The sequence below is a fragment of the Eleutherodactylus coqui genome, chromosome 9, assembly GCF_035609145.1.
Source record: "Eleutherodactylus coqui strain aEleCoq1 chromosome 9, aEleCoq1.hap1, whole genome shotgun sequence".
NCBI lineage: Eukaryota > Metazoa > Chordata > Amphibia > Anura > Eleutherodactylidae > Eleutherodactylus > Eleutherodactylus coqui.
This window is the reverse complement of record NC_089845.1, coordinates 44,147,723-44,173,035: the sequence shown is the minus strand read 5'-3', so window position 1 is coordinate 44,173,035 and position 25,313 is coordinate 44,147,723. Positions and strand designations below refer to the sequence as shown.

The following is a 25,313-nucleotide window of genomic DNA, read 5'->3' as shown; positions in this document are numbered from 1 at the left end:
TCCCATCAGTCAGTCAGTCAGTCAGTGAGGAGGTCTCGGCTTTCTCGGCAGTCAGTCAGTCAGTTAGTGAGGAGGTCTCGGCTGTCCCGTCAGTCAGTCAGTGAGGAGGTCTCGGCTGTCCCGTCAGTCAGTCAGTCAGTGAGGAGGTCTCAGCTGTCCCGTCCGTCAGTCAGTGAGGAGGTCTCGGCTGTCTCTTCAGTCAGACAGTGAGGAGGTCTCGGCTGTCCCGTCAGTCAGTCAGTCAGTCAGTCAGTCAGTGAGTGAGTGAGGAGGTCTCGGCTGTCCCGTCCGTCAGTCAGTCAGTGAGGAGGTCTCGGCTGTCTCTTCAGTCAGACAGTGAGGAGGTCTCGGCTGTCCCGTCCGTCAGTCAGTCAGTCAGTCAGTGAGTGAGGAGGTCTCGGCTGTCTCTTCAGTCAGACAGTGAGGAGGTCTCGGCTGTCCCGGCAGTCAGTCAGTCAGTCAGTCAGTCAGTCAGTCAGTCAGTGAATGAGGAGGTCTCGGCTGTCAGTCAGTCAGGGAGGAGGTCTCGGCTGTCAGTCAGTCAGTGAGGAGGTCTCGGCTGTCAGTCAGTCAGTGAGGAGGTCTCGGCTGTCAGTCAGTCAGTGAGGAGGTCTCGGCTGTCAGTCAGTCAGTGAGGAGGTCTCGGCTGTCAGTCAGACAGTGAGGAGGTCTCGGCTGTCAGTCAGACAGTGAGGATGTCTCGGCTGTCAGTCAGACAGTGAGGATGTCTCGGCTGTCAGTCAGACAGTGAGGATGTCTCGGCTGTCTCTTCAGTCTGTCAGTCAGTGAGGAGGTCTCGGCTGTCCCGTCAGTCAGTCAGTGAGGAGGTCTCGGCTGTCCCGTCAGTCAGTCAGTCAGTCAGTGAGGAGGTCTCGGCTGTCCCGTCAGTCAGTCAGTCAGTCAGTCAGTGAGGAGGTCTCGGCTGTCCCGTCAGTCAGTCAGTCAGTGAGGAGGTCTCGGCTGTCCCGTCAGTCAGTCAGTGAGGAGGTCTCGGCTGTCCCGTCAGTCAGCCAGTCAGTGAGGAGGTCTCGGCTGTCCCGTCAGTCAGTCAGTCAGTCAGTCAGTCAGTGAGGAGGTCTCGGCTGTCCCGTCAGTCAGTCAGTCAGTGAGGAGGTCTCGGCTGTCCCGTCAGTCAGTCAGTCAGTGAGGAGGTCTCGGCTGTCCCGTCAGTCAGTCAGTGAGGAGGTCTCGGCTGTCCCGTCAGTCAGTCAGTCAGTCAGTGAGTCAGTGAGGAGGTCTCGGCTGTCCCGTCAGTCAGTCAGTCAGTGAGGATGTCTCGGCTGTCCCGGCAGTCAGTCAGTCAGGAGCTCTCGACGCCGTCCGTCCGTCGCTCCCCGCGGCCATCATGAGGGGAGGGCGGCCGCTCCCCGCCTGCTGCTGCTCCACGCTGCTGTGCACGGCCGCTATCCCCGGGGGCGGAGAGGGAGGGATGGCAGCTCTGCTCGCCCCTCAGTATAAGCGGCCGGTAGCGCTGACGTACCGGACATGGCGGCTGACTTCCGCGCAGCAGTATAAAGCTACCTGTCCCAGATGGAGCCGCAGAGTCTGCGCGTCCCGCTGGCGGAGCAGGAGAACACAGAGCCGGCTGCTCCTCCACTAGCAACCGGACACCCACCGGAGCGCTCATCTACCATGAACGACTGGGAGGAAGACGAACAAGTCCCGGGAGTACTTACCGCCCAGCAGCCTGAGGACTTACCGGAGCCCGCCCTGCTGCGCCGACTGCACGCGCTGCACCTGGCGGAGCCGGCCAGCAGCTACCGGTACACCAGCGGCCGGATGCGCAGCCCGACAGAATCCAAGACGCACTTCCCGGACGCCAGCTACCCGGAGCCGCTGAGCACCGAGGAGTCTCCCCGCCGGCGGGCACGGTCCCTGCCGTGTAACTCCATCCCAGAGGCGGAGGTGGAGGAGGACGACGACTCCATCCTGTGCTGCTTCAAGCTGAAGAAGAAGGTTCAGTTCGCGGACTCCCTCGGCCTCTGCCTGGCCAGTGTCAAGCACTTCGTGCCCTCCGACGAGCCGCTGGTGCCCGAGGCGGTTCTGGCCAGGCTGCAGACGTGCCCGGTGGCAGTGCCCATGCCGGAGCTTCCTGTGCTGAAGGTCATGGCAGAGATCCCCGCGGAGCTGCTGGCACGGCTGGAGGAGCAGAGGGTATGTCTGGAGCAGGTGGTCGTCTCTGTCTGGGGGGTAAGTGGGTACATCTTGGTGAAAGACCCCGAAGAGAATGCCCAGGTGAAAGTTCGCTTTACTTTTAATGAGTGGGCATCATTCATGGACTGCATGGCAACTGCCACCCAGCTGAGTTCTGCACCTGGCACCCAACGCTTCCACTTTAACCTCTGTTACCCACCCTTTACCACCCTCCTGCACTTCGCCATATGCCTTATGACAGGCCATGGGCAAGAGATTTGGGATAACAACCAGGGGGGCAACTACACTGTGAACTGCCAGCAGAACTTACCACCTGTGGAGCTACCCTCAAGGGAGGAGCAGGAGGGTCCTCGGCTCTGGTAGCCCCCTGGCAACCTCCTCTGCAAGCACAGACACTTTTTTTTGGTCCTAGAAGGGTTTCTGGGTCACGGTGTGTTCCCCTTTAAATCGCAATGACTGAAGTCACTTTTTTTATACACATTTGGGCAGGTTGATACTTTGTTTCCTTCTATCTGCTACATCATGTTGTGGGGAAATGTGCAACTTTGTACTACAGAGCGGTTGGGAAATCCATTCATTACACAATAGAGACAGCAAGGAATACGATGTAGGAGACGTGCGGATTCTCACGCGGTGGACGACAAGGACACGTTTAGCGAAGACAGTGGGGCTTTTTTTTTTTTTTTTATTTTCCTTATTTTAACTAAAAAGGTTCACTCTACCCTGTGTAATGACGGGGTTAATTCCTACCGATCTCTTAAACGGATACTTCCAAGACACGGTTGATGAAATTGCACTTGTGAAGATGATCACTGGTAATCTAGACTTTGATGTGAAGATGAAGGAACGGGCAGGCTTCTGTGGAGCCACTTTACAAACTCTTCCCCCCCCCCCCCCCCCTCTTTGTTTCTTCTTTTTTTTCATTTCTGCAATCATGTTTCACAAGATAATAGGATTCATCGTTTTCATTAATATTTCTCAAGTTCTCACAAATTGTTTAAAAACTTTTTTCTTTGCAGTTTGTGCAGGTATTAATGACAGCCAATCACAATGTGGCCGGTGTTACTGCTGGTTCAGGCGCGTCGCCCAGCTTTTCCTAGATGCCTCCCTAGTTATCAATACTACTGCCCACACCCTGCATAGCTCTATAGGCGGGTTTGCTAGTTGGGAAAGATGGCTAACAAACTTTTTAGGAACTAGTAGAACCAAATGGGAAACAGAATTCAGCAAAAAAAAAGTTTTTATTGTGTCTTCTGGGAGTCTCCAACCAAGTCTCACCTTCTTGCTGGATTCTGGTCCTCGTCTTCATTTGGTTCTACTATTCCAGTCCTCAGACTTGGTTGCACTGAAGGGTCCTGACTCCAGCAGCATTCTCCTCTTGTACTTGTGTGCTTTATTAGTGCTACACCCTAAAGGGGCTGTCAAGGGTTATAAAAATGGGACTGCTCTCTTCCAACCACATCACCAACCTTGTCCGTGGATTATGTGGTATTGCAGCTCGGCTCCCATTCATTTCAGTGGAGCTGAGCTGCAATACCACACACAACCTACGGAGAGGCGTGGTGCTGTTTTTGGGAGAGATCAGCCATGCATGCTTGTGGGTTTTTTTTTTTGTTTTGTTTTTTTCTTCAACCCTGAACATCCCCTTTAAGGTGAGCCCTGTCGTCTCTCATACCTACCTTTCCACACTAATTCTTCTGATATACTCACCCGTGTAGCACCCTCTCACCCCAATTTTTTTATTTTTAAAAATTACTACAAAATTTGGAAGCTGCACTGGCTGTCATAGTTGTCACTCTGCTTTCACAGACGGATCATAAAGAAGAAAGTATCCAAGACAACTCCAAGGACTTATTTGAGGGATTTGCCTTATTAGGACAAGACATAAACTACATAGTTCTGCAACCGATGGAACTACAAGTCCAAGAAGCTGTCGGCTGGCATGCTTGGGCTTGTAGTGACAGGTTGCGGGATAGAAGGTTTGCCTGGTGGGAACTGTGTTGGCAGTATTCTGCGTCACTGTGATATATATGAGGCTTGCACAGTTTTGTATGTGTTCACCCTTCGGGGTGGAATGTTTGCACTTTAAAGTATTTCTTTCATCTATGCACTTTCCTATTTTTACATGATTAAAGTCGCGCTTTTCCTGCACTGTTGTACAGTCTGTTTAATGGAACGGGAGGCCAGGAGTTACCAATCTGCCTTTGTTTTCTCTAAATAAGAAGCCCATTGGTGGTTTGTTCTCGTTTTACATTATGTGTTTATAGAAAAGGCAAAGATTGGCAATCGGTAACTATTTACAGTCTCCAGTGCTGAACTCTGTCGAGCTGCCAAGTGTTCATTACTAAATCATGACTCGAGAGCCTCTCCGCTCGCTACAATGTAAGCTGCAACTTTTACTTGATTTATGACGACAACATGCGGTAAAGACCTATTCTGCTACTAGGAAGACATTTATGAAATTATGTACCCTCTACTTTTAAGGGAACCTTTCATCAGCTTTGAACCCAATAAAGTATGTTATGGAACTCGAAGGTGAGGGAATGGGGAGTTCGGGGAGATGTGTCTTATACTCACCCGATTTCCCCAATTCCTGCACTGTGTCCCCATGAAGTTGATGCACGCACATTATGTGACTTTTCAGATGGCTCCGTGCGTGTGCACTCACTCTCATCTCTATGGGAGAGCGGCCACACAGTCGGCTGAAGTCATACAGCCTCCTGGACTCCCCAATGCCTCACCTTTTTGAAGCCCATAACATAGTTTAGGTGTGACTGGTTCCTTTTTAAACTATAAAGATGTCTTCTCAGAGATCCATAGCTATAAATGTATTCTGTACTTAACCCTTTAAGGACCAGGGTGTTTTGGTCTTAATGAAGCAGACACTTAGGTGATTTCACTCATGTAGTGGTTTTAAAGACTTCTTTTTTTCTGACATATAGGGCTACTATTTATTTATTTTGTTTAACATCTATTTCCCCCACTACTCCATATCAGGCCTCCCAGGGGTCATTTTCATTGTCGTGTTCTGTATTTTTTTATTTTTTTCCTTCTCCTGTATTTCACACTTTTCCATAGGAGCCCCAGTTATAGGTGAAACCTCCCCAAGTAGTGACATTAGCCACTGGCAGAGCTGATCTGGGTATGTTAAAACCTTGCAGCTCTGACATGCCAGAGGGTGCCTGACGGCCACATGATCTCTAGGTTGACTAGTGGAAGTACCGTTTCCACTTCCTCTAGTTTAAAAAAAGCAAAAACAATTTTGCCTTCTCCTCCGGGTCCTTGGCTGTCAGTGACAGACAAGGACCCACTTGCTTTCACTTGATTCCAAGAGCTTTAATCCCGCACCATATTTTTATTATGGCATTGGATTAAAGCCCAGGACCAAGCACTGTATAGTTATGGGGCTTGGCCCTCTTTAGGTTGAATTCCTGTCCACCTTTAGTAATTGATTTGACATTAAATATAATTCTTTGCCTTCATCCTCCACAATGGCACCTGATATGACATTATCCTCAGACCACCAGGTAGGGACAGGAAGTTTAAAAGGGCCCACCATTCATAGGTGGGGGGAGGACTGATCTTTAGGCCTGATTTACATTGGTCAAGTAGATTGCCGGGTAGGCGGGCAAGTTAGTAAAGGCATGACCACTCAACCAGTGTAAGCATACTGGTGGAGCGGACAGTAGATTAAAATCGGGAGAGTTGAGTGGTTGAGCTGTCATCATAGTTGCTCACACGCTCTACTGTGCGCTCCGTGTAAATGGATCCAAAGAGATAAAGGGCAGCAGATTACTGGTGCACAAACGAGAGCATCCACTGGGGATGCCTTTTTATTCCTTCACAGACATAAATGCAATGTTTTGACGATGTCCTGTAGTATTTGTCAACTACAAGATGTAGTCGAAACGTCGCATTTCATGTCTGAAGGAATAAAAAGGCATCCCCAGTGGATGCTCTCGTTTTTGCACCAGTAATCTGCTGCCCTTAATATCTTTGGATCAGTCTGCAATTTGGGTGTTTGGATCCTACCCACAGCGGGGCGTGCAGGCAAGATCACTTCCCATAAGGTTTTGTATGCTTGGAGAGGGCTGCTGACAATTTGCTATTTTCTGGGACCACTCTGTATAAACAGACGGGAAAATGCACAGAACAGTGTATAGGTGAGTGGAGTAGCAGAAGCATGTTGTGTGTTTTTTTTTTTTTTTTTTTGGCTCAGTTCACTAGGGCCAATAAACTGGCTAATGTAAACACAACCACAAAAAAAATATGAGGGCAAGTCAAGTACTAACTCCATGAACTGAGCCAAGTTACTTGCCCAGTGTAAGCCACACCTTACTGCAGTAGCGGGTTCTGGTGTCGGCCTTGCCTTGGGCTAAGTGTCCTGTAACTTCTAGCTGCTGTAAGGACTGTTGTGAGATCCCACTTTCCTTCCTGTGTCAGGGGCAGGAGACTTCCTGGAAAGGACTTTTGTGGAGAATGGATGTCCAGTGGGGTCTCTCCATTCCTCTTCTCACTGCTGAATAGCTTTGACTTCAGGGGGGACCTCGTGCAGGGGACCTGTGGGTTGGACGGCCCGTCATTTCCCTGTAAACATTGTGGCTGGTGTCCTGAGATGTGGGGTTACTGGCTGTGAATCTGGCACCAGGCTCAAGCCGGGTGTTGTCTATTGATCTGAGGTCTGGAAGTAAGGGCTCCTTTATACTGATGATTGCAATATCGCCGAGGCAAAATCGCACTTGTGTTCAGGTGATTCTTGTGTGTTTTTGTTTTTTGCATTAGCGGTGCTTTTTCCTGAAAATAACCCTGCATTGCTGCCGTCTGCTATTTTCTCATGCGATAGAGAATAGGAGTTTCTAATGTTAACCCCCCCCCCCCCACCCCCCCAAATTTTGAAACCTTGCAAATGGAAACTAAGCCATTGAAAAGCATGGGCTTCATGGTTCTGCGTTACTCTCGCATTGTGCAATTTTCTCGCCAGTGTAAAGGCACCCCGAGTGTGTATTTACATGAGTGAGTTACAGCCGAGTGCAATACTGGTCTGAGACACCCGGACACCTCCAACTTCCAATGCCCTGGTCTTTATGTGAGTGTGACGCAGTGCTGCACTTGTGACTTTCACAGCTGTAAAAATGGCCTATTCGTTATGAGAGCGAGAATGCATCGAGCCTGCATGAAAGTCGCATGTTCATGCAAGCGCAATACTTTTTGCTCCCATAAAGAAAGGGCGAGTCTTGAAAAGAATTGCCAAAAAATGGGACCTCCTGCAATTTTTCCCTCTCATCCCTGTGAGAGAAAAGTCATCCGTGTAAATGGATCCATTAAAAACAATTGGGTTCTTTTCCCATGCGACAGATGCACAATTTCTCTGTATTGCAAGATGCACAAGAAAATTGCTTATGTAATCACTCATGAAAACCGCACTCGAAGGTTAAATTCACATGGCGAGCGCGATATTGGGCTGAGAAACGTGGCCGATATCGGCTTGTCAACGTGTGTCCCACTCAGATGGAAGGCATTTGTCATTAAAAACTCCTTGCGTTTCTTCTGTGAGATTGCGATCCTCGGGCGCGGCAGAGCGTCACTAGGTGTCACATTGATTTCAATGGAAAACCTCACATGGCCCGGCAGGCAAGTGCATGTGAAAACCATAGGCGAGGTGTTCTGAGAGCGCCAAAAAATAGGACAAGCAGCAGCATCTTAACGTCATCGTTCATGTGAATAACTCCAAAAGGAATGTAGGTAAGGTCCGTCTCCTGGTCTCGCTCTGCAACCATGTCGGAACCAGGAGGAATTGGAACCCTTCTTATGCACGGAGCGGGAAGGTTTTCCCTCAGTCTGAAGCAATAGTAGTTTTGTTTTTTGTTTGTTTTTTTTGTGCATGTTCCTTCTCTCTTGTGTGTGATTAGCATCACTTTTAGGCCTCTTGCACATAAATGACAGTAATATCGCAGCTGTGTGCCCGCGATTTCACCATTTTGTTGCTCTATAAAGACTCGTGACTTCGTGAATTCTCTTTTGCTAGGAATTTTTTGGAGGAGGGTGGCTTGAAATAAAAGCCCTAATTGCATTAAAAAGGGGGGGCATGCCATATCTTGGTGCGTATTATGTGCACAACAGGGCATTGGAATGGGCCAGAGTGAATATGCAGGACACTGGCATATTTGCGCGGTTAGGGCTCATGCCCACAGCTGTATGTGTAAAGTGCTCCGGGCACCCGTGCACTCTGCAGAGACTGCGTGTGGCACTGTGCATGCTTGCGAATCACATTTGTGTTTTTTTTTAATTTGCAATACGTATGGACGGCGTATCATATGCTGCCCATACAAGTGGTCAGGGCTCACGCTGCATACGAACGCAGAAAAATAGAGCACGCTGCGGTGCGCATGGATCAATGAAACTCCATTCACCGTGTATCACGCGTGATATGTGGTGAAACATGGTTGTGGACATGAGCCTTAAATCAGTAGAGCCTTCTGTGTACTTTTTTGCAAATACGCAGCATGCTTCATTTTTCTGCAGGACGGATTCCATTGAAGTCAACGGAAACTGCCCGATCCGCGGCCCGTCTGCAGCTCTCACTGTGGACATGCCGGCATCCACGGGAAAGTAGGAGATATTAAAAAAAAAAAAATTACACTGCATGCGTCCAGCACGTCCGGACGCATCCGCCATGCTGAAGAAAGAAGATCTGGCTGGCGTGGAGGAGACCCGCGCTGGATCTGGACAGGTAAAGTGTCTCTTCCTGTTTGTATCTGTGGGCATGGCTGGATTCCGCTGCAGGATTCAGCAGATGGAATCCGTGTGTGCGAGTGGACACTGGGCCCTATACTGTGGCAAAATGGCTTATAGAGTAAGGGATCCACACAGGAAAGAAAATTGTGTGGGTCCCCCCCTCCGCCTGCTATGATAGTAAAAAAGCAGAATATGAAGCCAGTGATTTACAATGGTTTCTTTCCCATCTACAATGTTTTCACTCATGCGATGTTGAGAGGATAAGAAATCGTGGCGAGCTCTATCTTTCTGTGTTGTGCGGTTTTTTTTTTTTTTTTGTTTTGTTTGGGTTTTTTGGGGGGTTTTTTTCCTCCCCTCTATTTTTATTTTATTTATTTTTTCTAAACATGCAAAGTCCCATTAACTCCTGCAATAAAAAATTGCGCGCTTCTTTTATTGTGTTGTGATGCAATGCAAGATTATTCTCCAAAAAAGCACAGCTGAGGCTCACATATCGCAGTGAATAAAGATGCAATTTTTTTGCCGCTATTTTCTCGCGGCAAAATCACGATCGCCCGTGCGGAATTGGCCTAACTGCACACTTAAAAAAAACTGACATGTCAAAAGTTTTTTGCTTATTAGTGCTGAGACCCCCTGCTGATCACAACAGTGATGGGCAGAACTGATTGATTGACTACTGACCATCTATTGTATTTGTGGGTGTCTTTATTTTATTTCCATCTGTTGACTTCAAAGTGAAGCGGTGTCAACTGTCAACCATCATAACCAAAAATACAGAGGAGCTTTCCTGTGTCCGCCAAAGTAAAAAAAATATCCAGAATGAACAAAAAGGATAAAAAGGTTTACTGAGCTGTGTGTGTGTGTGTGTGTGTGTATATGTATATGTGTATATATATATATATATATATATATATATATATATATATATATATATATATATATATATATATATATAATATCCTGTTCCACTGCCTTTTCTATTATGACAGTATGCAAATTGGAGACGTTGCTGGAATGCACCACTGTGGGAGTGCAGGGGGAGACGCTGCTGGAACGCACCCCTGGGCAAGCTGAGTGAGCTGGCTATTGCTGCGCATGACTGTGTATCTCATGTGACTTGTTTCCAATATATATATATTTGTTTTTCCTTAAATACCCCACTCTCGTAGCGTACGCATCGCCCACCGTTAGCAATTTATTGCATAGGGACAGCGTTGAATATGCAACCCATAGAGAACACTGCGATCTCTTTCACACATGTATTCTATACAATGTAGTTACGCTCATGTGAATCATTTTCATTGATCCAATGCACTGTTCTTGACTCCAAGCATTGTGTATTACACTTACGTAATGTGCTGTGAAATGAGCCCTCCATATCTTAAAAGGGATGGGATCTCTCAGAAAGAGATAATAAGGGGGCAATACTAGATTTAGCCCTAATTTGTTATCTGCCAATGGTGTGGATTTGGTGTTGCAGCATTCCTTTTTCTAACGGAAGTTGGTTGCATAAACTTACCGGCCCGCCTTGTTGGGACCCTCTGCATATTTGTCACAATTGGTAGACCTGCTCTCCCTCAAAGTGACTTTGTATGTTTTAACCCAATGCTTTATTTGCTTGTTTTCGGTATGTTATCGCATGAAATATCAGGCTATTTCCTCATTTTTCTGTTTCTAAAGACCCATTTAGACACAACTATTCTTGCTCAAAATTTGCTAAAAGCCATCTTTTGAGCGATAACCATTACGTCTAAATTAACGGACATCATGCAGTTTTCGTGCACGAGTCATCCATCTTTCAATTCTAGTTTTCTTGAATTGAGCTATTAACTCTTATCAGCGCTGCCGACTATAACAGCCTGCACCGCTGATAAGATTCTTTCAGCTTGTGTCTCACTGGTAGTTCACAGCGGGACGTGAGCTGTAAGCACGGAAAACAATACAGCTGTTTGCTTATGCAGAACAGCTGTATTGTTCGCTAAGTTATAGGGGCGGTGTCCCACTCCACCTGCATAGCTCTTAAGTAGCTACTTGGCTAGTATAGACTATGCAAAGATGATCGCTCAAAACTGTCATTCAAACTATCATTTGAGTGACTTTTGAGCGATCTGTCAGTGTAAATGGGGTCTAATTGTATCCAGTAATATACCAAGATGACACTGGAAAATGTATCAATGTTGGTTAGAATTGAAAGGCACATCAGATCAATTGCAAACCTTTACAGTGGAATATCAGGTTAATGATGATCCTCTTGCCTTATAGAGTGCCTTAACCCCCTACCCTCCTTGTGATGTAAATGTAGGTTCTAGTTGGGAAGGAGCTTCTGTGAATGGGCATACACCTATGTCCTAAATGTGGCATGGAACTAGAGGCTGAGCCCTTCCTGTCACCGAAAGTCAGATTAATGGAAAGATTATTGGTTGTGTGAAGGTACCATCCTTATGAGTTATGTTTTTGGAATTGGGCGGGCCTGCTGAATGAAACGCATCTACACATGTTGTGGTACGACCTCAGTATAGCCCCTGAACGGCATATCTGTGTACCTGGTTATAATTTATGTAATGCTTGATATCACTGAATAGATAAAATCATGACCAGAAATGGGCTGGCCCCTATTCCCGATCGGAATAACTCTTGTGGAAATATGGCTGAAATGGGGAATCATGATTTTTTTTTTTTTCCACAAGGGACGCTTGCCTCCACCCTAACCTCCTGAATAACACCAGAGGGGGCAGGCAAAGGTGTATTCAGAGGAATCCTTTATAATTTGGGGCTCCACAGACCCCTGTTGTCAGCCGTGGGTATTGGCAAATCCCCCTGACCCAGGAGGCGTGAGAGAGGTTGGCTTTCATCATGCCACTCGGACTCTACAAGTCCAAGGTAATGCCCTTTGGCATGAAAAATGCTTCGGCTACTTTCCAGCGCTTGGTGGATCAGCTGCTCGAGGGGCACGGGGAGGGCATACCTGAACGACATTGATCCACTTGGGAGGAACATCTGAGGCACCTGTTCCAGGTGGATCCAGGCAGCAGGTCTCACTCACAAGCGTGGGACGTGCCTAGATCAGCATGGAAGAGGTGCAGTATCGAGGGCCCTGTTTAAGCTGGGTAACACTGAAGCCACAGACTGGGAATATAGATGCCATCCGGGTCTGACCCAGCCCTAAAACCACGAAGCAGGTCATGTCCTTGGGTTCCGCCAAGTACTACCGTAAGTTTGTACCCAACTACAGTGCCCTTGCCAAGCTCCTCACCAACCTGATGAAGAAAAATCTGCCTCAGGTAGTGAGCTGGACCTCCGGATGCGAGCAGTCATTCGCAGCGATAAAGACTGCTCTCTCTCCAGCACTCAGGTCCTGCTGGTCCCAGACTTCAGCAGGAGGTTTGTAGTGCAGACTGATGCCAGCGCTTATAGCCTTGGCACAGTCCTCAGCCAGGTAAATGCAAAGGGAGAAGAAAACCTTGTGCTTTACCTCAGCCGGAAGCGTCTGTCTAGAGAGGTGGCATACGCCACGGTCGAGAAAGAATGCTTAGCCATAGGCTGGGCCCTCAAGGCGTTGCAGCCATATCTATACAGGTGTAACTTCATGGTAGTCGCTGATCACAACCCGCTCAGCTGGTTGAACCGTGTGGCCGGAGAAAAGGGGCAAGCTCCTATGCTGGAGTCTGGTGCTGCAGTTCTACGACTTCACTATCCAGCACTAGAAAGGAAGTGAACATGGTAATGCGGATGGACTGTCCTGTCAAGATGAGGCGACAGGGATGGGCTTTGGAAGTGATCTGTAGAGATCAACCACCGTCGCCCATCCAAAAAGGGGAGGTGTGATATAGAGATAGTTATAAAGTGTCCGCCAACTATCCATACCAACACAAAGCACAAATCCCCCTCTGATCCGTTCTAACGCACTCCAGCATGCAACAATCCTGCTGAAACACGCTGCCACCACCTCCTGTTAAGGGAAGCTGGGACCCCAGACTATGGCCTCCTGCACACAGGTGGAAATTACGATAATTAGATAATGCAAACCTATGCAGACAGCCGCAATTCGACTGCGTGAAAACTCACGCAGTAAACAAATCGTGGCATGTCCTATTTCTGTGTGAGCCTTGCTGCGGCCCACACCGAAACGTCACCTCTGATGTACTGGCTCTGCTCTGTGCACGTGGCGGCAGCTGGCACATAGCAGAGCGGAGAAGACGCCGGGAGGAGGTGAGCCGTGGTGGTCACTGCAGGGGCACGGCTCGCATCCCGCTGCGAGAATTCTTGCAGCGGGATCTGACCCAGCCGTCTGCAGGCAGCCTATGAATTATAAACACAATAGTCTATGCTTATGGTTTGTTTTTAAACAGACAAGGCTTATCTAACAGTGCAAATATATACTAGCTGATATACCTGGCTTCGCCCGAGTTAATTTGGTACTGGTGTTTATCTGGTGTTCACATGGAAAATCTTATGAAGTTGTGGTTACTTTAGAGATACCGGGGAAAAAATATGTTCACCATTTTGCATAGTTCTTTGCGCTACCCAGGAAACATCACAGGGAGGTAACCACGCGACGTTTCCTTTATATAAAATGACATCAGGAAGTGAGAGAATTAGATTACGTACGTAAAATTTGGACACTAATTCTTTTGCACTTAGATTTGAATAATCGAGTTGGGACCCCATAAACGTTTCCTATTTATGACGAAATTTGGCACGGCCATTGATTATAAGTTTCTATGACATGGGAAAGTGAGAGAATTACATTCCGTACGTAAAATTTGGACGCTAATTCTTTTGCACTTAGAATTGAATAATCGAGTTGGGACCCCATAAACTTTTCCTCTTTATGACATAATCAATGCCCCTTCCAAATTTCACGTTTCTATGACATTGGGAAGTGAGAGAATTAGATTCCGTACGTAAAATTTGGATGCTAATTCTTTTGCGCTTAGAATAGAATTATCGAGTTGGGACTCATTAGCTTTTATTTATGACATAATCAATGCTTGTGCCAAATTTCGAGTTTCTATGACACCGGGAAGTGAGAAAATTTGAACGCTAATTCTTTGGCACTTAGAATTGAATAATCGAGTTGGGACCCAATTACTTTTCCTATTTTGGAGATAATCTATGCTTGTGCCAAAATTCATGTTTCTACGATATCGGGAAGTTGGAAAACTTTTGGCGAGTCCGTGAGGGCTTTCGTTATATATATATATATATATATATATATATATATATATATTAGCTTTATTGGTGAGTTCTCCCATTGAAGACAATAGGGCGGCGATGCGCGATCACGCAGCTAGATAGAACATGCCATGATTTGTTTCCTGCATAGCATCACTGTGCCATGCAGGAAAACATCACTAATGTGAATTAACCCATTCATAAGAATGGGGTTCATATTTGTGTCTTGCAACGCACAAATCTCGCAACATTTTCACGCCACGGTGAAGTCAAAAACACAATTTTGCCATAGCCTTTTGGGTTTCATTTTTACAGCTTTCATGGTGTAATAATTCTGCGTGTCAGTAGAATTACGGTATTCTATAACTTTACTTATTTATAATGCTTTACTCCATCCAATAAAGAGAACAATCAATGTTGGCGCTGCATACAGAACTATCCACTAGGTTCATGGGGGACCTTAAGGCTGCAGGTAGATGGAGCTCACCTTGGTCTGGTTGCATGTGTCTGTGTCTTCCCCCATTGCTGTTTGCATTTGTGGAATAAAGAAAACCCCTAATATAAGATAACCGGTGTGTGCTTTTTTTGTTCACTACTTGATGATGGGGGTTTTTGTTTTTTTTAATGTAGTAAGATATTTGTTTGAAAATAAAGGTAGCTTTGTGTTTATATCTATATTTTAGCGCCACTTCCTTGGTGCCATCTTTTCCCTGTCTACTGTCCACTCCTCCTCCTGTGCCACCACTGGTCCCCTTCCCCTGTGTTCACTGTCCTCCTTTCCTCCCATACCACTAATTGAGCACTTCTGCTGCCACAGTGAAAGGCAAAGCACTAATCGGCCAATAGCCACTATACTAATGTTGTAGCCCCGACCCATAACGATGCCTGGCGCTACTTAGATGCTGTGTTCCTTATAGCCTGCACCCTGGGCTCTTAAATTAATGATGATGGATTGGCTAGTGCCACTGTGCTAGCAGTACAGCTCAGGCTTAGCTGTGCCTCAAGTCACCATGCATTGTACATATTGATGTGATTGCACTTACCAGACCTGACAGTACACAGCATAGCTTTCCTCAGCACCCACCCAACTCCTACTTGCATCACTGTGTCACTGGAGCCAGGCATTGTGTGTGGCACACTGGGGTACTGCAATGAAAGTAGCTAGTGGAGGAAGGAAACTGATGCTAAGATGGGACAGCGGCATTCCTACCAGCAGATCAGCTGCCTGACCACAGGACTGTCCCACTGAATCCTTAATGGTTGGCACCTGTGTCTAGGTGATGAAACGGCCAGGGTCAGAGTTATCTGTGATGTGTCGGCTCTATAGCCCTGCCAGCATGGGTGGAATATGGATTCTGCTTTGCTCCCAAGCCTACGCCATAGGGGTTAAATAACACACACAACTACTCATACTCCGTTTACAGTCCCACTGAGAGCCCAACCGTGTCCTTGCACAGTCTGTCATGTCTGCATGTTCCTATACACAGAACACTTGTAACTAGTCAGTAATCTATGACAGATTGTGCCCCATGCTTCCCAGAGCCCCAACTGTGAAAAGAATTAATAACTAAGTACACTCTTTATACAACAACAAAAAAATCAAGCACCTAGGAGGAGTTGTTGTTTTGTTGCAAAACTCGGCATGTAGTTACATCTATGGGAGATAAGCCAATCGAGTTGTGCCGTGATTAAATGACGTCTTGTCACCCCTTCTTTGCGTTAGATTTGTTCTCTCTCCACTCAAAAAAACAAACTTCTTTTTTTTCTCTAATGATGTGAAGGATTCATAGCCACCGATAGAGAGTACTGGGGGTGGTGGGGGTGTCAAGTGCTCATTTCAACCAAAAAGAAAATTAGGTTTGGGGCATTAATAAAGAGCATTTAATTAAAAAAAAAGTTTAAAGTTTTCAATTATCTTAACAACCAACTCTATTCTCTCCTCCCCACCCCTTTCCACCCCACCCCCCCTCTCTCATGACGTCCCACCACAATGTATATGATTAGAGATGAGTGAGCATTACCCTTAGCGAGTACCTGCCCGCTCGAGAGAAAAGGTTCGGCTGCCAGTGCGGGTGACAGGTGAGTTGCGGCAGTAAGCGGGGGGCGGGAGAGATCTCCCCTCCGTTCCTCCACGCGCCGCTCTCTGCCCGTCGCCGCTCTCTGCCCTCGCTAAGGGCAACTGCTCGAGCAGTTGCCCTTAGTGAGTATGCGCGCTCATCACTATATATGATGTATCATTTGCTAGTAAGTTCAGAAAATGTGGATTCTTCCTTCTCCGCACAACTGACCTCTATGATCTATTACAGGAGTTCCTGATAGAGGGCACGTTGCTCCCTTCCAGAGTTCTCCCTTTTGTTTGTTCCACTCTTGTTGATATATAATAAAGTTGCCAAACAGCATATAATAACCAAGAATATAATCATCCCTAATTTAAAGTAAAATGGGTTTTTCACAGCTGACACAATGCTGCTCACTTAGGCAGAGGACTGGCTCCAGATTCCACAGAAAATACCGCCCACAGCATGCAATACAAAATGATTCTTCATGGACACGAGTGGAAACTAATTGCAGTTTCCGCTCGCGGATGAAAACTCACAGCATGCTACATTTTCCTGTGGGTTCCGCACAGACTGCTTCCATTGAAGTCAATGGAAGCCGGTTGAACCGTAGCCCATCTGCAATTGACATTGTGGATTGGCCACAGACTCCGTAGGAAAAGCCGGCGTTTAAAAAAAAAATCTGTACTGCACATGACCGACGGCGAGTCATGCGGACCATCCGCAGTACAGAAACGAATAAGAAAATGCACTGCAGATGCCAGCCGGGCTGCGGGCTCCCGCATGTGGAATCTGAGCTGCCCTAGATTTTAGAGTGGACAATTGTAAAAAAAGAAAAACGTACAATTTTTCTATTCAGCTCTTTTTTGAAAAGACATAAAATGCAAGTAAATATTTGGATTTGGGACAAAACAAGTGAGAACCTACTAAAATTCTTACAGAAAGTTACTAGACAAATCATGCTGTTAATGGGAGGGATGAGCCGATGCTCTGATAGCAATGGTTGAATATTTGGCTTCAGATTAGTGAGGTTTAGTCTCCAATGTCCACCTGCAGTGATTTGCAATCGGTTTCTTTGGCGACCGCTCTAAAACCCCTTTCCACGAGGTATGAAGATGGAAAAGCTATCAAAAACTTTCTTGCGATTGTCCATAATGCAGGATAAGCAACAGGTACGTGCGATGTGCTGCTGCCAGTATGAGAACTTGTAAAGCCTTGTAAATGAACATAGCACACCACAAAGCAGATGGATGAATTGATAAATGGCTGAGCGCTGTCACCAATCACAGGCAGCGCTCAGCTGTCATTCAACGATGGCTGGGTGCTGCCTCTGATTGTTTATAGCGCTCAGCGAATCAGAGGCAGTGCTATCTGGAGGTGGGGATTTTTCAATCCTCGGCCTCCAGAAGACAGGAGATGACTGCCGGGGACGGAGAGAAGAGCCAGACAGCTCATCTAGGTGAGTTAATTTTTTTTTTTACTTTTCTATACAGCTATTGATGCTTTTCAGGGAAGGGCTTACATTTCAAACCCTTCCCCAAAAATCATCGCTGCAGGGGTTGCCTGCAACTCATTGCTTTCAATGGGGCAGCAGCAGCACTCGCCCAATTGAAAGCAATGGGATAGCAACGCCGACTTCTGTGTCAGGGGAGCGTGACGTACTCCCTATGCTTTCAATGGGGCCAGCGCTGCTGGTGCCGGCCCCATTGAAAAAAATGGGTGATAGCGCAGATTTTTCCTAGAGCTGCAAGCGTGCAGTGAAGGTGTCGCAAATGAGAATGAAACCATTGGAAATCATTGGTTTCATTTTCATGCATTTTTACTCACTCTCGCAACGCAAGATAGGCTATCGCTAGTGTGTAGCTGGCCTAAGGCTGCTAAGCTCTGTTGTGTACAGAGAAAGCATTTAACCGGAACCACCGGGACTTTTTAGAAGCTACTTTAGACATTTTTGGTTTCCCGGGGCCCATCAGTTCTGCGATCTTGTCATTGCACTCCACGCCATCTGCACGAGTCTTTTCATCTGGGTGTATTTTCCTTCCATTTGAAATTTCTAATGGCACTCGACAGGGCCGCCCTCTCTCAACTCTGATTTTTGTTCTTCTTATGGAGTTCCTAGCGGAACAGATTAGAGCTAATAAAGATAAGCACAAGTAATAATTACTCCCCTCTACTCTTTCTTGGTCAAACTTAATAGCAGTCTACAAATATCTGAAGGGCTGTCACAGTGCAGAGGGATCAGCCCTATTCTCATTTGTACAAGGAAAGACTAGAAGCAATGGGATGGAACTGAAAGGGAGGAGACACAGATTAGATATCAGTGAGGGGGATCAATGAGTGGAACAGGTTACCACGGGAGGTGGGGAGTTCCCCTTCTAACTTCCATGCACCTTTCATGCCCTGCGCTGGAAGGATAGCAGCAGTTAAATAAATAAATTACCTGAGTGCTGCGAAATAAGCTTGCGCTATTCAAATACCAAGATTTCTTTTATTTATTCACATGTGGTGGTCTTGCCCTGTTGTTCATTCTTTCTGGAGTGTGATCTTTAATTTTATGTATACCGTCACACGCCATTGTGTGGCCCCAGATCCGGCATTGGCTCTTTGTTTTCTTCATACGAATAGGTTACCCTCCTTTTATTCAGTCCTCATATATTTTCCTTGCACCATGTTTGACAATTGCTAAGAAATGAAAGTCTATAGACGTACTTTGACTTTCTGAAGTTATTCATTCTATTAATCATATGTACCATTTAGAAGAACTAGATTTCCATAGATAAGTTACTGAGACTTCCACATTTTCTTCTCGGGCACCTTGGAAAGAATATCTCGCTATGCATCTCCTATAGTTGGGTATACTGTCTATTTTTATTTGGGTAGTTTACTGCCTGCGTCGCCCCGCAGGCCGTATGAAGCAATGTGACTTATTATTTCAGCATGCTCAAATTTTGTTTCTGTCAGCATTTTTCTCTTTCCTTCGGGGGGTCAGAAACACTATATTTTCTCCATAGGGTGAGCAACTATACTATAAACTAAGTGAGGAGACTCAAATGGCCATGCACGCTCCTCTGGGTAATATGCAAATAAGGGAGATGGAATAAATCCTCCACAGCGCCACCTATTGAAAGGCAGCATTCCTTCAAGCCAAAGTCAGACTTTTTATATTAACAAGGCTTGTATAAAAAGTCTAACTTTCAATAGGTGGCGCTGTGGAGGATTTATGCCATCTCCCTTCTTTTCTCTTTCCTTCTATACCCTACTTAAAGGGGTTGTCCCGCGGCAGCAAGTGGGTCTATACACTTCTGTATGGCCATAATAATGCACTTTGTAATATACATTGTGCATTAATTATGAGCCATACAGAAGTTATAAAAAGTTTTATACTTACCTGCTCCGTTGCTAGCGTCCTCGTCTCCATGGTGCCGACTAATTTTCGCCCTCCGATGGCCAAATTAGCCATGGCTTGCGCAGTCCGGGTCTTCTCCTGTTCTCTATGGGGCTCCGTGTAGCTCCGCCCCGTCACGTGCCGATTCCAGCCAATCAGGAGGCTGGAATCGGCAATGGACCGCACAGAAGCCCTGCGGTCCACGGAGACAGAGGATCCCGGCGGCCATCTTCAGCAGGTAAGTATGAAGACGCCGGACCGCCGGGATTCAGGTAAGCGCTGTGCGGGTTGTTTTTTTAACCCCTGCATCGGGGTTGTCTCGCGCCGAGGGGGGTTAAAAAAATTAAAAAAACCGTTTCGGCGCGGGACAACCCCTTTAATGGTGGTGAGTGCTTTATCCTCAACCTTTACTTATCTTGTATGAATGCAAATAAGTTTGTACATGTGACATCTGGTTGTTTCTATACCGCGATTTGTTGGCTGAGTCTGTGTTTTGGAATATTGCTTCTCCTGTTTGTTAAATGTTTGAAAATATTTGTAATAAAGAATTATTAAAGAAAAATAAAAAAAACGGGTGGGCCAAAAAATATATACACTTCAATATTGGTTATATATGCTTTTATTTTTAAATTAGGGCGGCAATATGTAGTATTATGTTGTGGCTAATGATGTAAGTAGTCACACGATTGCTAAAGATATCGGCTGTCAGAAGAGTCAAATAAAATGGAGGAGGCACGCTTGGCTTTTGACGTTTTGTAACTTTTTTGGAGGCTTATAAAATATGCTGCATGCAGTTTTTATACAAGCATTTTTGGGTGACTTTTTACCTATAGGAAAATCTGTGGGAAAACACCTAAAAAAAGATGTCAATTCTAGAGCATGCTGCATTTTACAAAAATGCCACTAATCGAAAAACACAATTGAGCAAAAGTGCCACAAAAAAAAAAAAGGTAGTGCGTTTCTGATTGACCTACAGTTAAAGGAGATGTCTCGAGGAAGCAGTGATTTTTTTTTTTTGCCCAGTCCCCCTAATTAAACATACATTACTAATTACCCCTGTAAATTACTTTTCCCGCTGGTTCGTACTTACCGTTCCAGCGTTTCAGTAACTTATAAAAGTTTCCCCAAGATGGCCGCCGACTCTTTCCCCGTCGCTCGCTGCAGCCCGACGTGCGCGCTCCCGAGACGCTGCCAGCTGTGTCTCCATGGCAACCGGACGCCCCGCAGCCGCCGACCAGACGCCCCGCAGCCGCCGACCAGACGCCTCGCAGCCGCCGACCAGACGCCCCGCACCGCCAGGCAGCAGGTAACCGGCGCTAGCCCCCGGCTCCCCAGCGCTACGCTCCCGGCTCCCCAGCGCTAGACCCTCAGCCCAGGTGAAGGCCCCGGAGCCCAGCGCTGGGCTCCGGGGCCTTCACCTGTCAGTGAACATCACCCCCGGCCTAGCGGCAGCCCCCCCATCGCAGCGGCAGCCCCCCCCCGGCCTAGCGACAGCCCCCCCCATCGCAGCGGCAGCCCCCCCCGGCGCAGCGGCAGCCCCCCCCCCGGCCCATCACTTACCTGGACAGCTGGACGGCAGGACAGCTGGGCGGCTTCTCCGGCAGCTCGGCAGCTCTGCACCTTCCTCTAACAGAGGAAGGTACAGAATGGCCGCTCCAGCGCGCTCCCGAGCAGTGACACCTCGTCTGCGCATGCGCAGAAGAGCTGTAGCGGGGAGCACACTGAAGCGGCTCGTGCTGAATGGAGAAGACCGGACTGCGCAAGCGCGTCTAAAAAAGCAAGCTGCCAGCGAATTTAGACGGAACCATGGAGACGAGGACGCTAGCAACGGAGCAGGTAAGTGAATAACTTCTGTATGGCTCATATTTAATGCACGATGTATATTACAAAGTGCATTAATATGGCCATACGGAAGTGTATAACCCCACTTTGTTTCGCGAGACCACCCCTTTAACAACAGGCTACTGCATTTTTTAACTCAAAAATAAGGAAAAACTACATAGTAGGACGCAATGGTGGCTTATAAGGGCAATTGGGTTGGTCACCCTGGGCCTTGCTCCTACTGGTATTAACAATCTGCTACTATAAGGGTGCTCCATCACACCCCAGGGTGGGCCTCAGGTGCATGTTTAGGGCTATCCAGCCCCGCTAGTCCGGCCGTTGGTAGAGTATGAGGTTAAATTCATTAATATACTTGCACTAACTTCTGATGCTGCACACAATGTTGCAGAGCAGAACTTCACTCCTTCTCCCAGCTCCAGTACTTAGGGTACAGAGAGTGCCAGAGCCAGGGGGTGGAGTGAAGAGGTTATGCGGGGCCAGATTTTCAACCATCTCTACCACTGGCCACAGAGAGGGCCCTAGTAAAAATTGGGGCCACAGAGGTTCCTATTACTAAGTGGAGCCACAAGGGGGGTCTTATTACTAATTGGGGCTAGTGTTATTGGGTGGTGTCACAGAGGGGGGCACTTAATAAGTAGGGTCAGAGAGAGGGTCAATATTACTAAGTGGGTACTTTATTATCAAGGGGATGGGCTGAAAAGTTGATTAGGGTTTGCAAAAGCAGGATGCGGAGTGTGCACAGAGGCATGTCATGGCTGAAAGAAGTCTCAATAGTAGTCTGGCCCAGAGAGAACATACATACCGTGTTTCCCCGATAGTAAGACACCCCCGATTGTAAGACGTATCGGGGGTTTCAGGGGGGTCGGCCAATGTAAGCCGTACCCCGAAAGTAAGACATATGTCTTACTTTCGGGGAAACACGGGGGTATTGCCGCCTCCTGCCCACTTCCGCGCCGCCCCCCCTCCATACGTCACCGCGTCTGCCTCCTTTGGCCTCATGTCCACGGGGAAAATCAGATCCGCTGCTGATTCTCCATGGAGAATCTGCAGCGGGTCCCTCCTGCCCCGCGGACATGAGCGCTGAAAATAGGAATAAATCAGAATTAACTTACCTCTCACACGCTCCGGATACTTCCTTCGCTGCGGCGTCATCTTCTCTCGTCGCGGCCGGATCTTCTTTCTTCGGCTCGGCGGATGTGCATGATGATGTCGGTGACGTGCCCCGCGCATGCGCCGGGCCGAAGCAAAATGATCCGGCCGCGACTGAGAGAAGATGGCGCCGCGGCGAAGAGAAGAACCGGTGTGTGTGAGTACAATCTGATTTTTGTGTCCCGCGGATCCGGACGGCTTCCATAGGCTTCAATAGAAGCCCGCGGGAGCCGTCCCCGCGGGAGACCCGCATGAAAATGGAGCATGGTCCAGATTTTTTCATGCTCCATTTTCCAATATAAGACATACCCCGAAAGTAAGACATAGTGGGGCTTTTGGGGATAAAAAGAAAGTAAGACACTGTCTTACTTTTGGTGAAACACGGTACTAAAGCTGAACCACTGTATCTAATAAGCCTGCCACATTATAAAGCATCCTGTACAGAATATATATATATCATTTTTTGGGGGTGGGGAACACATTTACATATGGTGGATATGCTGCGGATGTTCTGCAGCAGAAAAACACACAGCAAATGTGCACCAAAATCCATGTTAAAAATCCACACCATTTGGTACCGATTTCACCCCATCAATTGAAGGGGTGAAATCTGGTACAGATCCACGCCAAATGATAGTTGTTGTAGTTGCTTATTTACTGTTTGACCAGAGAATAATCTACCCGGGTGCGTATACCTATACCGGTATTACACTCAAGTTCGGCACTGTGGAGCAATTCCAGCAACCTCACTGCTTCTGATTCACAATTCCAGGAATCTCATTGGTTGCTTGGCTTGTCTGATTAAACCTCGTTGGTTGTTTGGGTTCCCTGATTCAACCTGATTGATTGTTAGTGTCGAACTTGAGTGTGTCCGTGTGACGGGACCCAAGTCGTGTAGTGTAAACAGCCCAGTGCCCGTGGTTCACTTAATTCACCACTGTTAGAGAGGGTTACTGGATCTTTACCTTAGATAGGCGATTCCCTCGGGGGCTTAATTTATATTCTGATTTGATATACTTTTTAAAAATCTGACATATATGATAAATCTGTTATTGATGACATATCTATATTCCTGTTGGTATTTGGTTCCACTATTGGATGACATGCAGAGGGTTGACCAATTATCCCAGGTTAGAAATTCATCTGATTGGCAGGAAGCTTGTCATGTCTTTTAGGCTGGATTCACTCGAACGTATATCGGCTCGGTTTTCACGCCGAGCCGATATACGTCGTCCTCATCTGCGGGGGGGGGGGGGGGAGGGGGAGGATGGAAGAGCCAGGAGCAGGAACTGAGCTCCCGCCCCCTCTCCACCCCCTCTGCACTATTTGCAATGAAAGGAGGCAGGACGGGGCTAAGTTCTGATAATTAGCCCCGCCCCGTCCCGCCTCTTCCCATTGCAAATAGTGCAGAGGGGCGGAGGGGGGGGGGGGGAAGCTCAGTTCCTGTTCCTGCTCCTGGCTCTTCCATCCTCCCCCCCCCCCCCCCCCCGCAGATGAGGACGACGTACACTACCGTTCAAAAGTTTGGGGTCACATTGAAATGTCCTTATTTTTGAAGGAAAAGCACTGTACTTTTCAATGAAGATAACTTTAAACTAGTCCTAACTTTAAACAAATGCACTCTATACATTGCTAATGTGGTAAATGACTATTCTAGCTGCAAATGCCTGGTTTTTTGTGCAATATCTACAAAGGTGTATAGAGGCCCATTTCCAGCAACTATCACTCCAGTGTTCTAATGGTACAATGTGTTTGCTCATTGGCTCAGAAGGCTAATTGATGATTAGAAAACCCTTGTGCAATCATTTTCACACATCTGAAAACAGTCTACCTCGTTACAGAAGCTACAAAACTGACCTTCCTGTGAGCAGATTGAGTTTCTGGAGCATCACATTTGTGGGGTCAATTAAACGCTCAAAATGGCCAGAAAAAGAGAACTTTCATCTGAAACTCGACAGTCTATTCTTGTTCTTAGAAATGAAGGCTATTCCATGCGAGAAATTGCTAAGAAATTGAAGATTTCCTACAACGGTGTGTACTACTCCCTTCAGAGGACAGCACAAACAGGCTCTAACCAGAGTAGAAAAAGAAGTGGGAGGCCGCGTTGCACAACTAAGCAAGAAGATAAGCACATTAGAGTCTCTAGTTTAAGAAACAGACGCCTCACAGGTACCCAACTGGCATCTTCATTAAATAGTACCCGCAAAACACCAGTGTCAACATCTACAGTGAAGAGGCGTCTGCGGGATTTTGGGCTTCAGGGCAGAGTGGCAAAGAAAAAGCCATATCTGAGACTGGCCAATAAAAGAAAAAGATTAAGATGGGCAAAAGAACACAGACATTGGACAGAGGAAGACTGGAAAAAAGTGTTGTGGACGGATGAATCCAAGTTTGAGGTGTTTGGATCACAAAGAAGAACGTTTGTGAGACGCAGAACAAATGAAAAGATGCTGGAAGAATGCCTGACGCCATCTGTTAAGCATGGTGGAGGTAATGTGATGGTCTGGGGTTGCTTTGGTGCTGGTAAGGTGGGAGATTTGTACAGGGTAAAAGGGATTCTGAATAAGGAAGGCTATCACTCCATTTTGCAACGCCATGCCATACCCAGTGGACAGCGCTTGATTGGAACCAATTTCATCCTACAACAGGACAATGACCCTAAACACACCTCCAAATTGTGCAAGAACTATTTACAGCAGAAGCAGGCAGCTGGTATTCTATCGGTAATGGAGTGGCCAGCGCAGTCACCAGATCTGAACCCCATTGAGCTGTTGTGGGAGCAGCTTGACCGTATGGTACGCCAGAAGTGCCCATCC

General features: G+C 47.1%; 1 protein-coding gene across 1 annotated transcript; it reads left to right on the top strand.

The window, feature by feature from the left end:
• Nucleotides 1–1,312: 1,312 nt before the first annotated feature.
• Nucleotides 1,313–4,303, top strand: PPP1R3G (protein phosphatase 1 regulatory subunit 3G). The gene has a single exon (XM_066579304.1). The coding sequence runs from the start codon at nucleotides 1,531–1,533 to the stop codon at nucleotides 2,515–2,517; it is 987 nt and encodes a 328-aa protein (XP_066435401.1). The 5' UTR covers nucleotides 1,313–1,530; the 3' UTR covers nucleotides 2,518–4,303.
• Nucleotides 4,304–25,313: the final 21,010 nt, after the last annotated feature.

What these genes read in the sequence shown, in the direction of transcription:
- PPP1R3G (XM_066579304.1), top strand. Translation starts at nt 1,531, where the DNA reads ATGGAGCCGCAGAGTCTGCGCGTCCCGCTGGCGGAGCAGGAGAACACA.